The sequence below is a fragment of the Mesitornis unicolor genome, unplaced genomic scaffold (genome assembly GCF_000695765.1).
Source record: "Mesitornis unicolor isolate BGI_N332 unplaced genomic scaffold, ASM69576v1 Scaffold55053, whole genome shotgun sequence".
NCBI lineage: Eukaryota > Metazoa > Chordata > Aves > Mesitornithiformes > Mesitornithidae > Mesitornis > Mesitornis unicolor.
Window position 1 is genome coordinate 824 of NW_010176463.1, and position 14,508 is coordinate 15,331.

Below are 14,508 nucleotides of genomic sequence, written 5' to 3' on the forward strand. Positions count from 1 at the left end.
GCATCTTGCCTTTATTTTTACCTGACAAAACAGTGTCTAGAATCAGTAACATCAAGCCCATCAGTATAAAATATTTGAACAAAATATTCTTACTATGGTTTAGAGGGACATCGCTGCAACTAAATGGTTGTATTTTCCAAAGAACCTAACTTGAAAAGTCAATTTCATATTGCCTTTCTACAGAGAAATTATCTTTGCATCTCAGTTTTTAGCTATTGTTTGCAGACTAATAACCAAGGTCTTAAAGGTGTTTACATTATTGGCAATACAATATTTAAAACATCTGTATGCAACAGAGGTAAGTTCTAAGTTAGCACCTGTGCAAAGAAAAAAGGGGTGAATCAAGAGTACAATCTACAGTTGACCACTCGGGATGGACGGGCGGTTTTTAAAGGCTAACAAGAGGCCCAGCAATGGGTACTTCAATGGAAGATCTGAGAATTTAATGTATAAACTAATATCAAATGGTTGCTTGTGTTTTCTTGCGTGCGCATTTACTTTATAAAAGCTTGTTTTTCAGTTTCTAAAGCAACTAAAGTAAAACAGCTTTATGATTTAGGTCAACATTCTGTAGCCCTCGAGTACAAAAATATAAATACAAACTGTTTAAACAGTATCTTTAATGAGATTCTGGCAGTAGTTTTTTTATCTAACAAGACACATCACTTAACAGGTCTGCCACTGAACTTGCCTAGAGTAAAATCAGCTTCAATATGAAGCTGTTAAGGTATCAAAACCCTGCTTTTTACATGCTAAATATCTTCAGCAAGTGTGCACTTGAACACAGCAATGAACTGAACTACAAGAGTAACTAAATACATACATGAAACTCTGCATGTGGAACGTAATTCACAAAACTGGTTACAACAAATGATTACCTGCATTTCATTAATCTAGAAACGGTACAAATCATGCAAAACAATTCTGAAGGTAATGCAACGAAAGCTACCAGTGTTTGGAAGAAGTGTTCAACTAAACCAAAATTACATTAAGTGAAATAAGCATATTTGCTAGCAAAGATCTATCGCTATTTCAAAGGAGAGGTAAAATCTTCAGGTTTTTAATGTCAGTTATACTGCAAAATGTCATTGCTCTTGCTTAATGCAGAAGCACATGCTTAGAAGCCTAGAACTGCTTATTCAGAAAAAGGTCTGCTGACAACAGTCCTGGCTTCCCTAGAATCAGACGCTGCATGGATTAGAATAGCAGATTTGCAAGAATCAAAGGCAAAGGCACCCTATTCAGTTAGCCAAAATGGTAGCATTCCCTTTCTCATAAGCATGAAGACGGTAATGGGGCAGATGATAAACATTTCTACAAGGCAGCATTTAGAATGTTATCATTAATTTCCCATTTTGTAAATGTTAATAGCAGACACCAGCTTGTAATAGTTCATGTATAATATTAACCTACAGGATGAACTCGGGATGTTATCTGTCCTGAATTACAAATAAAGACTATTACTAATGCTTTAAAAGACTATCTTCACTATCTAAGAAGTTTAACTCTTACTTTCCAATATTTTACACCTCAGCTGGATTACCATCTCATATTGTTTCAAACACCTAACACTGCTTACTGGAATTTTATAAAAGTTGTACCTCACGTATTAAGCAGCAGGCAATAGCAATGGTCTTTCCCAGCACAGCTGCATCTGGCTGGCTACCGAAAGATTAGGAATATTTCTAAAACACAGGAAAACTCATGCAGTTTGGTAAAGTTTGCTGTCATTTCACAGTTTAAGTTTCCTTTAGTCATTGCACTTCTGTTGATAGTCTTGTTTTTTCAAAAATATTATTCTGAATCCGAGTTTGAACCAGCAATCTTCTTTTTCTTCTTTTTACCATGTTTCTTGTGCTTCTTTTTCTTTTTTGTTTTATCCTAAAAAAATAAATTAAATGGAAGTTATTGTAGAATGAAATTGCCATTGATTAAATTCTGTTAATGCAAAGTGACGCCATGGAAAGGATATCTTCACAAAGTAATTTCGAAAAAAGATTTCTATAAAAACCTATTGAGAAATCACAGAAATAAAATTAATATTTTGCATATTTGCACTATTATTAGCAATCTTCAATTGATCTCCACCATGGTCTGGCTATTTCATACCTCACATCACTGTCACTATTACCTTTCCTAACATTTTAAACAACCGTCAGTGCTTTATAGATTTCTGAAAAGTAATAAGGAAGTGCTTTGACAAGCAGTGACATCTTGCATGTGTGGGAATAACTAGGATGTTTACATATTTTAAAGTAAGTGCTTATATTTACTGTGCAAAATTAAATACTTCAACTACACTTGGCTAGAATCTCCAGCACTTGTACCATAGTCTGGTAGAGGGAGCTTGCCAAGGAAGAATTATACACAACACTAAAAGGAATAGCACTGATGTCTGTGTGGCCAACTGCTACCCTACCCAGTACTAGATAGGTATCAGTGCTTCTAGTGGGTTGACACAGAGTAAATAAAATATATGCTACAATAATGTTAAACTTCTCTAAATTTCAAATCATATGTATCTATATAGTAACAAATTCTTCCTTTAATTCAACAACTGAGAGTGTGACTTCAGGCAAATAGAGAAATTGTTAATTTAGATTCACATGACAGTAGACTGTAGCTATAGCACATCTGTATTACCGAAAAATATGAAATTAGAAATTAACCAAGTACAAAATATTTATGTTCTAAAAACTACAGTATGAATAAAAAGGACACTTGCTGTTTTCTCTTTTTCCTCGTTTTTCTTCTTTTTTGCTTGCACCTAAAAAAATAAATTAAATGTAATGGGAAAGCAACTTTGGAAATGCTGTTTTAAATAAAAGTTTGAGCTTTTGTTGTATATAAATGAACGATGGCACAACAGTGGTAAAACATACTAAACAATAACCCATGAAGAAGCACTGCTTATCTGTGTTATATTCTAGAGTACACATTATCCTATAAACATCCAATCTGGGAACACACTCTGCTTTTAACACACAGCAAAACAAGAAATAGCAGAGATATAAAGGTAAAATTCCTAAGCTAATGGGGTAAAAATTCTTAATGGAAAAAAGCAACACATTGGAACCTTCCCAAATTTGGTAATCCTGTAAGAATACAAACCCTCAAAGTAGATATACACAAGGGTGAGAGTAAGATTATTACATCCAAAATTTTTTAATTCACTGGAAAGGGCACAAAAAAAATATAAAAATCTATCCCTCCTGAGGTCTGCCTATCTATTCACAAACATCAGAGGGAAATCTTGTGAAGGACACCACACCAATCCCTTAGCCTCATTTCACTGAGCTCTAAAAATATCTGTTAGAAGTTGAAAATTTTCAAGAAAATTAACTCAAAATTACTTTGAGGTGGTGGGAGCTGTACTAAATAATTCTTAGTAGGAGTTTTTATTAAAGAGAAAAACAACTTTGAACCGTACAACGCACAACAGTTTCAACAATAATGTATTAAAACTCAGCTAGTTCATTTATTCACTCATGAGAATGCACGGTGAATCAGCTAAAAGCAACGTCTGAAATTAAGATTTCACACTGACCTCCTCTGTCTGATCCGATTCTGATATGGATTCTGATGATAAAGGTCCATCACCACGATCAGCTTTCTTCCTTTTCCTGTGGTGATTTTTGCCTTCCTACACAAGTAACATATATGTGAGTAAATTTAAAGCCTTTCAAATTTTATAAAACTTCTGCTTAAAACTAACTGAAATATTTCTAAATATTTCTATTTACAATTTCTAAATTGTAACATATTTTTCAACATTGTTGACATTAAACTATTACTCATCATCAACAAATCAGCCTACCAACTGTTAAAATGCTTTTAGTGGAAATAATCTATTTCTGTATAATCCTTTCTCTTGTTACCAAGACACATCAGTCTTCTAAAAGTGAGAGGAAGTATGCTACAGCATAGTCTCTTATTTTAAATAATAACACATGAAGGAGTAAGCATTTGAAAATAAGATGTTTCACCACTTTTTAATACTGAGTAAATGAAGATGCCTCAATATACACATACAAACACAGCAGTTTCAGACTCTTGCTTTGTTGAAGAAATTGAAAGAAACAGCTCCTTCTATATTTGTGTCCAACCAGGACAAGCTGTCCCTGCCAGCTGCACTTCCAAAACTTTATATATAATCTCAGTATATTTAAAGGACAGCCTATTTAAAAATTTTATTTTAAAAATTTTTATGTTGCATGAGATTGCTCTGATGAGCTACTTTCCCCATCCCCACTTCCTCCTTTGCTCTGGACCAGGCAAGGTGTACTAAAAACTGAAGCTACCTTCTTCCATTTAGTTTCTAAGGCCAGAAACTGAAAAAAACCATTGCTAATCATCATTTTGCAAGGTGGGATGACACATCTCAGCTGTGGTATTTCATCCATTATAGATACATCAATCCTTTCCCAAAAGTACTGATGAGAAATACACATGATGTAGCCCATTTGAGAGACATCTTCAGACAGGGAAGACATCCAGTCCACAAATGCCCTTTGCTTTCAGAGATGTGTAAAAGTAGCACTGCAGCTTAACCAAGAATAAAGGGCTATGGTAGACACCTTGATCTTTGAAGAGAAGCTGCTCAAAGCTAAAAGGAGTTGGTGGCAAACAGAAGCTCTGTGAAATGGAAGCAGGAGCAAGGGACAAAAATCAACACATTTGCCTTATGCAATACAGAATCTGTACAACAAAGTCAACACTGCTGACTGGAGTAAGTAGAGGTCAATGTGATAAGAAAGATAATTGGAGAGAAAGACCAAGGTGGACTCTGAAAGTATTGTTAGTTTACACGTAGGGTAAAAATAACTGAAATTTAAGTCAATGAGATTTGCATTAAATGCAGTGGAAGGAAGAAAGCCCTCAGATCTGTGTACACAATGGTGAGGTGGTGGGAAGGAGAGAGCGTTTTCATGCTCAGAGAAAAGAAAGAATAAGGTAATTTTTCTTAAGCCAATACATTTTTTTCTGGATTTCTTCAAAGCCATCATAAGTACAATAGCTATAATTACGACTACCTTTAGATAAATATATCCTCCGCTTGATGTTCCTTAATTTACAGCAACAAGCCAGTATCCTACCAGGCATGCCACTGAAATACCATCACACATTTTTAGCTCAGTGTGACTGCTCAAGATAAAACCCAAAATACTAGAATGCAGCCGATCTACTACAGCAGATTAGATACATTTTTTTTTTCCATTTACCTTCATAACAAGAACAGATCCAGCAGTTTCCACTAACAACAATTACTAAAACAGGAGGTGAACCCAACTAAAATCCTACCTCAAACTGGGGGTACTGAACACCTTTTGACTGTAGTTTTGGACAGAATACTTCCATAGGTGTAAATTTAGGCATTTGATATTAAAAAAGAGCTCCATTATATACGTAAAATGCAGTTCTGATGTAAGTATTTCAAGAGTAAAAATACCTTCTCTTTTTCATAATCCTCCTTTGACCTTCTCTTTTTTGTGCTGTCCTAAATAGAAAGAAGAACATAAAACCATGAGAAAATTGTTTCAAGAAGATAGAAATCCCAAAAGCAGTCTGACCCATTGTCTTTTTCGGTCTATTGAAGATTGTTCTTCGAAGTTATTCTTTCTACCTTGTAGTTAAAAGGGAAAACATGAAAAAGCCATAATTTTGATACAGCTGCTAATTTCCTGAACCAGCAGTGTAAAAAGATTCCTACGGAATCAGGTACCAGAGTCCTTGCAATACACGTGGAGAGCCTCTGGAAAGGATACCAGCTGTCACTACTGCAACTACATACACCATACGTCTAACATACAACACTCTGGAGTCCTTGTGCTCTCTCTGTGCCCATCTCTGTTGATCAGGGAGGGGTTAAGCAAGTATTTCTATGGAGTTTTCCGCTTTCCAATTTCAACAGTAAGGGTATCTGCGTCCCTTTATGTAGCAAAAGCTTTCAAACTCCCATTAGCATAAATTTATGGGTGTATGCAAACAGTCATCCATCACAATTTATACCACACTGAATTAGGTATTCCAGTGAAAGTCTGTGATAAAGTCCACATACAGAATCTTAACAGCTTGCTGTATTATTAATATTTAGGCAAGAAATACAGTGACTATCCCCTGTAACACAGAAAAATGCTAACATAACAGAACAAATTGCCTCATATGTATTCTCTAGGTTTTTGTTCATTCAGTAAAGCCTGTGTATGTACATTGTTTTGCTTTCAGGAAAGTAAACAGACACCCTCAGTTACATATGCATTTGGGAAAGGCTCAATTCTCCAAAAGGAAACTACTCAGTCTACCAATATTTAGAAAGGCAATATTCTGGCCACTGATATCCTGCAATATCTGTATTTTCACAGATGGTGTTCAATTAAATAACATATTCACAAGAATTTCACATGACATTTTATTTTTTTTAAGTGTAAATGTAGTAGTAAAACTAAACATTTCAGAAGCACAAAAGATGTATGCGTCTGAATTCAGAAAAACGGCTAACAATTGCTGGAATAAAGCATGTTCATTTTCTAAAGATCAAATTGTTCCTGCCAGGCATTGTGGCCAGTGGAGACAGATTCCTGATTGCATCTGGAAGATAAAAGTGCAGCTCAGCTACAACAAATAAGTGTGGTTTTAAATTTGGAAGGTACAAAAAAACCCCAAACAACGATATGCATAAGTCAGAAATGTCTATGTCTTTATAGCAAAGATGAAGAAAACTTGCCAAGGGCAACACATCTGCATATTTACCTTGCTGTCTGACTCAGATTCAGAAGTTGAGCTTGTTGAAGATTTCCGTGAGGAGCGATATTTTTTTTTCCTTCTTTTCTTCCCTTGCTTTTTATCCTATCCCCAAATATTGTAGGAAAAAAAAGAAAAAAACAACTCTGAATTTATTCTCATCAGAACAAAAGACTTACATTAAATGTAACGAATGGGGAACACCAAATTCCTACATGTTATCATGTTCTTTTGAAGAATAAAGTATACTACAATTAATTCATTTAGCGGAGGACCTTCAATAGCTCTTCTGCATTGGAAAAAAAAGTAAGCTGATGAAAAATCCAGGTTCTTTAGATTCTGTTTATTATTTAGATGTGTGCTGTAGAATATGATTATCTGTAACAAGTATTTTTGCTAAAAAGTAAAAATAGTATGCTTACAATCCAGTGTTAAAACAGAAACAGATCCAGTTTACAAGCCAACCATTCAAAATTTATAGTGTCCATAAACAAATTGTTTAACAGATATCTAAAATGCACCAAAATGCATGAAATATCTAAAATTACTAAATGCATAAAAATTAAAATAGTTTTATGCAAACCAAGCCCTCAAAATAATACTAAAGTGTATTACTAAAATCTGTGTTAAATAAGCTTCACAAACAGACCACATGAGATTCTAGTAAGTTAGCTCTTACCTCATCTTCTGAATCAGATGAACTGCTGGAAGAATCAGAGCTTGATGAAGAAGAGGAAGATGAAGACAACTTGACCAAACACAACAAAAAATGAAGCTTGTGAGATGCAGCATTTTGTCTGGCAAATAGTCAAAAGTCCATGCAAATACTTCCTTTAAAATCTCTCCATTTACACAGTATTATCAATGAAATGTTACTTCCAGGAGGTTTAATTTCTTTAAATATCTTAATTTCTTAAGTTTTTGTAAATAAAACAATAAAAAATTACTTCTAACATTTTTCATTTAATTATTTAATGCTCTTTTCCCCCCTTTAAGGAGAAGTAAAATTCTCCTTGTATAAAATGTAAGCTACCTCTCAAGTGAAAAAGTCGATTTAACAGCTAAATTCAAAATTACAGCTACAGTCTCTCTTTCCAAGAGAGCTTAAATGATGAATAGGAACAAGCTCAAAGCAAAAAAAACCAGAAAACTGAAAATTTTGCTCACCCTATTAGATTTCTTCTTTTCCTTTTTCTTTTTCTTAAAAATAGAATAAAACAAGTGTTAGTTTGGCATCATGTTCTTCTGTTGTGCATTTAGGTTTATGTACTTTGATGCTGGCTTTTAAAATGTATTTATGACATTCTGTCTTGGCAGCATCGAAGTTAAATCCACTTCCGAATGCAGACTGTATGAAATTGAAAATATTTCACCTCTTTCTTTTTGGAGGAACTCTCATTTCCACCCAGACATTTCTCCCTGTGTTTTTCCAGTTCCTTCCTCCAATTCTGAAAAAAAACCAAATAGAAACATTGACACAAATGCCATGTCCAAACAGCTTTTTTTAAGAGACCTTTTTCGAAATCATGTCCTCTACATGACATTATATATTTTTCACAAAACCCACAGAAAATAAACAACATATAATGCTAACCAAGGCTATAATACATTTTATTTTACACAAAATTAATATTAAACTGACATATCATGTTAGATCACACCTTAATGTTCAAGCTGTTTGGATTTAAGAGACGGTCATTTGTCTTCAAGTTCATCAATGATGGTGGTTTTGGTATTGTATCACAGTGCTCCTGCTAGAGTACTTTAGAAAGCCAGGGCACCCTACTAGAAGGATTGCTATTTTGTCTTAAAATTACCTGAAGCAAAATTTCAAGACAAATTCTCCTGACCCTTCTTCAACGTATGGGTGTCTTTAGTGTCTATCCATGGCCTTGTCAGTGATTAGAGTATTAAATTATTATAGACATGTTAGCAGAAACACTCTTGTGTTTCTTAGGCCAAGCACACTGCCCAGATAAGTCTCCTGTCATTCCTTCATTTTAATCCCTCACAAAAGCTCTCTATGTCCACCTAAAATCCTCCCTTCAAAAGGTTTGAAACATCCAACCCACTCCCGTCAGACTGCAAGGTTGCTAGCTTCAATCTTCACTATTCCTGCTTCCCGTGTCAGACACATCATCTGCTCCTTTATTATTACTATTCTGACCCTCCCTTTCCTCACATTGAAGCTGTATTGGTATAGCACTGGCAAAGCAACAATAATCCACATGTGCTGAAGTGACAGAAATACCACGAATTAGGTAAGATGATACCTGTGTGATGCACTACGATGCACAGATCCCCAGGTCAGCATGCTGTGGATGAGCTGCATAGCACTGCTGAAACACATGGCAGACCAGCCAGGATACAGTGCTGTGCGTAATGTGCTTCCACAGTCCGAGGCAGCACCTACGCAGCACTACAGCAGGTTGTGTATTTTCACATACCAGCTGCCCAAAGCTACCTGAGGGGCCTCTAACAACAGACTGTGCTTTATCAGGTAGGCACTCTTTTTAAATTATTTTAAGACTGTTGCTAGTGTTATGTCTTAGCCAAAAAACCACAACATCTGTCAGTAAAACAGGAGAAAGAGCACCTCATCCAGACACTTGTAATCTTTCCAGCCATTCAGAAATTTGTTCTTAGGAGCTTCAGGAAGAACTCATGGCCATTTCATGATTCCCTGCATCCCTTCCTACCCTTCTGCCATACTCAAAGGCTGTTACTTTCTATTCATGCCAATTTCAATTAGTTCACAATAAAGCAAAGATAAAAGCAGGGAAGAAATATGATAAAATGCTAAACCAAACTCACCAAGCTAAAACTCAGAGAGTGCAGAACAACTGATTCTCTTAGAATCCCATGACCCTCCAAATACTGGTATAACTTCTTAGTCAAAAAGGTATATCAAGAGCAGAGGTACTACGCCCTCTGTAGAGGGCATAGTAACAGAGGAGGAGCATAACCTACCTCAACCAGAAACTTGCATACAGTTATGAAGATTACTGCTCGATAGATACCAAAACCCAAGAAGGAACAGTTAAATTAACAATACATTAATTTATTCTGATGTATATGACAGGAGTTATATGTGAAACTTCCTCATACCACCCTGATCTCCAGTAGGTACTGAACACAATCATCAGCTGCATTTATAGCAGTGAACCAGCACACAATCTAATCAGCTTAGGATGAGAAAGCAAGCTGTGCTTTATAGTCTTAACTGTATATTGAAGGCCATTCTTTGTGTCTTCTCCCATATCAGTATTGCATGTACATTCCTTGGCCAAGATGTCTGTGTACAGTAATATACCTCTTGCTAATATATTTGAATTGTGCAACTTTAAGCAGCTGAACATTAGCACATGACCCTTTAGTTTATCAGACTGGAAAATGCCTGTTTCATTTATTAATATGAACATACATATTTGTGTAACTATATTTATATTTATGAAAAGTTCAAGTTTATTCAGCAGCAATTTTTACACAGCGTTACTCTGAAGTGAGAGTAGCTCTTCATTGGTGAAGGGGTAACCTCAACATTCGACAGAAACGAAACAAAACATTTATTCATTAAAAGCTTGAGTGAAGTGAAATATTATGGTTACTTGGTGCTGTTAATTACAATGGAGGAAAAGCAGCATATAAGACAAGAAGAATCGAGTATTAACATGTTAATAACATTACCAACCTCATTCATCTTTTCTTCAAACTCAGCCAAAGCCCTGGATCCTTTCTTTTTCTTTTCTAGTTGCTCTTTCACTTCTTCCCTACATAAAAAAGATGACAGATCACAATTTTCACAATTGAAAATCAGTGTCTAACTTTTTGTGGTTTTTTTTTTTTTAAGTTTAGCTTTGGCTGAACTTCCAACAGAAAGAAGAATGAAAGCATCTTAGATGTTATGCATATGGTAACCTAACCCTTATAACTTAACTATGGTGGCTAAATCCCTCCTAAAGATCTAAGGCTAACTTTGCAATCAGGTAAACCGTTCTCTAATGTCTTATGAGAAGAGGCAAAGTGGACTGAACATAAAGTTAAGCTGCTGATAGTACCCCAAAGTGATGATTTTGTTGGGTAGGATAAACTGTGTTCTAAGAATATACCCCAGCAAAATGTTTTTCTAGAGATTACTTTGTTTAAAAATTAAATACATCTGCAGGCTTCAGGCATTAGGATTTGTGAAAAAAGTAAAATGACCATCGTTTTCCTCTTCTGAGAAACTGTTGTCAAAATATTTAAAGACAAATGAGAAATATGTATTTCAAAGTGGAATACTACTGTTTTAAAAAGACGAGATTGAACACATATTTAGAAAATAACATCTTGGCCAGAGAGAAGGAATTTTTCAAAATGTATTACTGGGTATTCTGGGGAGGAGGTAGGTAACAGCATCAACTTAGTAAGACAGAACGAATCTTTCACTCAGAAGGGCAGATAAATATTGTCACTTACCATGTTGGTCTTGGCCTGTTCAAGTAGTCTTGAATTGTTGGTCCCGAATTTTGGGCAGGACCTCGTGCTCTGGCCATAGCTATGGGATTCATATAAGCCTTTAATATGAAACAACAAAAAGAAATATAAAATTAATCAGCTGTGCTACGATACCAAAATCTGTCCTTTTTGATCTTCACAGAAACTTTTTATCACTCACTGAATAATAATTCTGACTGGTTTCTAAAATTATAAAATATTTAACTAAACCAAGTTGATTTGGTCTGGCAGAAAAACTCGGGTAAGTGCATTCAATTTGAGTTATACTTTGGCAGAAATAACTCATCCACAAAAAGACCATGTTCCTTACAATAATTCCTCTCCCTGAGCAATGATTTTGCAAACGGAGTACAGTATCACAACTGCTGAAATATTCTTCCTTGGCATACGGAAAATGTAATTCAATTTCAGCTTTTACTCTCTAGGACAACTGATCTTATGCCTTTAAAGTTCTGTTCAAAATTAATGATAGTAGATTCAACAAATTCTGCATAGAAGTCCTTGCTGTAACACCAAAACAAGCAAGCGGCGGTGCTCTGCTACAATTATGCATGTATGAAAATTCTGTGACTTAGGGCTATTTTAAGGAGTAAAAAAACCCTGCAAAACCTCAACATTATGAGGTATTCCAGTTTTCAAATCCATGCATCCTCTTCATATTCACTCTGAAAAAGTAATAGGTTATAAAAGATGAATTAAAAACTTAGAATCCATAATCCACCTCAGCAATTAATGGAAAAAACTCTTATCTAGTAAGCAATTCTTCAGTTTTTTTTAATGCAAGTGATATTTTGCTCATGCAAATGGAAGGTGATATGCACCTCCTTACCTAACAGGATTTTATCACCACATCATCCCAAGACTTCGCGATTTCCTTTTACAAAACACAGCACAAGCTGTTTCTACTGTACACCATTTGCAGAGGAGGGACTGTGAGCGGGCTGGTGGCTTCAGCTCTCAGGGCTACGTTTAGTCCTGGAAGAGGGACTCCAGGCTCTGCCTGGGATGAGGCAGCAGCCGGAGGGAAGCGCTCCCCACACGGGCTTTGGCTGATGGCCCATCTGCTGGAGCACACTGAAGCAACCCCAGGGCTCTTCCAAGCGGACTATTTTTTTACTGCAGTTGTCTTTGCAACTCTAAAGGTGACATCTGCTGCCATTTCTTGGGGCTTTGCTTTGTTGCTTTAATTCACACAAAGAGGCTAACTAACACAGGCAAGTAAACGCTGAGGTATGCCAATCAAAACTAGTTTAATCTCAGCTTGGCCCTTTCGTTGGTAGCCAGGTGGATGTATGCGCTCAAGTAGTTATGGCACTTAAAGGTACACATTCACATTATTAACTCTAGTATTTTATTATATTACAAATAAGTAAAAATTTTTGCATTTGAATTCAGCTCCGAGTGGAAAAGCAGCTCCTTTAGCAATGCAGGAAAGCAGTGTTTGAACACTGTTTTTATTAAACAAAGGTGATGTCAGTGTACCAGATCCACTAGAGATGACAACACAGATGTAATTAATGACTTGGCTTACTCCAGTGCACAAAGCGAGTCAGCTTTTTTTGGTTACCATTCAGGAAATTATATCTGAAAGCTCTAGCTTCTTCCCTAATTATTATTCCTAAAAACGTGGTCTCTTGCTGCTCTTAAATAAAAGTGAGCTACCTTCTTACCTGAGCTAAGCTGAAACGAACACCCCACTGCTGCCCAATAAAACACTCTCTTCACCAGCAGAAGAGGCTACAGCTGCCAAACATTGGTTTCCTACTTCCTCAAGCAGCTTGCAGATAGCCACCGAATGGAGGAAGCTTCCTCACTGGTTTTCTTTAACTTTCTGGCATCAAGCACTACTGATCACTGAATACCACTTTGTATTCCACGATTAGGAAAATTATGTCTTAAAAGAGGTCCTTATAATTTCAAACAGGTTTACTGATGAAGAATTACTTCACCAATAAACATTTCTTAGAAGTATTTACGCTCCTTTGCCAAACTGCATGTCACTAACCATAGTGAGCATGGAAGTGCACCTTCAGTAAAGAAAGTGCTTGTCTGCACATTAGTTTTCTTCTTTTGGCAGTTTGCTCAAGCAGTTATTAAAGGGTTTTGTTGCATAGCTTTCATGCTTATGGAAAGCATAAGGCATCTTCAGTCAGCTAGAGCTCTCTAGGCAAGCCATACAAACTGTTACTGCCTTGGAAGTGTCCTGCAGATGCGAAAAAACAAACTTATTTTCCACCTCCAACAGTCAAAATGATGGTGTATTTAAGAAGGGACATGGGAAAGAAGTAACAGGTACGATCACAGAAGAGAAGCAAAGGGTCCTATATTATAACTTGCCTGTACTAGCAGCCATCATTGCATAATGAACTTTACACAGGAATATAAAGATTTGCTGGCATTGGTAGGTGCATCCCAACCACCTTATTAAAAGCAAACCCAAGTGCACCCAAAAACATTACACATCAAGCATTGGCCGGGTCTTGCAGTCTAACACTGTCAATTCATTCTCAGTAGACTCCATTATTTTGATGCCTCAGTAAAGTAAACAAATGCACTTAACCATCCACTTGTGTAATGTGTATGTCCATCATGTCTGTTACATATCTGTTGCAAATTATTCCACCAAGATAAGTAAAGACATTTTCCTGAATACATGCCAGTATAAACTCATAGCATATACTAGAAAGAGACAAAGAAAGGGGAAGGAATAAAAGTCTTATGACTTGTTATTAATCATAAAACTTGTTAATTCTGAATTTACAATGCCCAAATGAAACATAAGGATAAGGTGAATGGCTAACCGGCATGAAAATGTTTAAAGATGGATATGAGGAGGGACGAACGTGGTAGCTGCATAAAGTAAGGTTCTGCGATCAGGTGCGTAGAAGCGCATTTTTGGCCTTCCAACCACTGGCTCCTGAGATTAGCAGAGCGCTGCATAAAGCTGAATTTCAAACTGCTCAGCGCAGCGGAACACCAAGTTTAAGGAAATGTGGCTTAGCGACAATCAGAGCTACCTCAGCAAGTGCTGCAATTCCCACTGGGAACATTTTATTTTTGTAAGGACTGGGCCAGCATCTTAATCATCTGCACTTAGCAGCTCACAAAGCAGGCATCAGTCACGACCGCCGTGGGATCTGACGAGGCAATGAGAGGTGCTGCCAGGGCGTCGCGGGCACCTGCGCGCCCACGACGAGGGGCGCCCACACGGGACCTCTGGAAGCCCGGGCCCCGCTGCCCCGGGGCACCCACCCCGGCGGGTCGGCTCCG

The 14,508-nt window shown here is 36.6% G+C and overlaps 1 protein-coding gene across 1 annotated transcript; it reads right to left on the reverse strand.

Annotated features, from left to right (window-relative positions):
* Positions 1 to 557: 557 nt before the first annotated feature.
* On the reverse strand, positions 558 to 11,291 carry FAM133B (family with sequence similarity 133, member B). Its single transcript, XM_010181730.1, has 10 exons — positions 11,200 to 11,291; positions 10,433 to 10,511; positions 8,115 to 8,189; positions 7,909 to 7,941; positions 7,421 to 7,489; positions 6,751 to 6,846; positions 5,450 to 5,497; positions 3,548 to 3,643; positions 2,726 to 2,767; positions 558 to 1,881 (listed from the first exon to the last, which is right to left on the reverse strand). Exons 1-10 carry the CDS (start codon positions 11,289 to 11,291, stop codon positions 1,795 to 1,797), a joined length of 717 nt encoding a protein of 238 aa, XP_010180032.1. The 3' UTR covers positions 558 to 1,794.
* Positions 11,292 to 14,508: the final 3,217 nt, after the last annotated feature.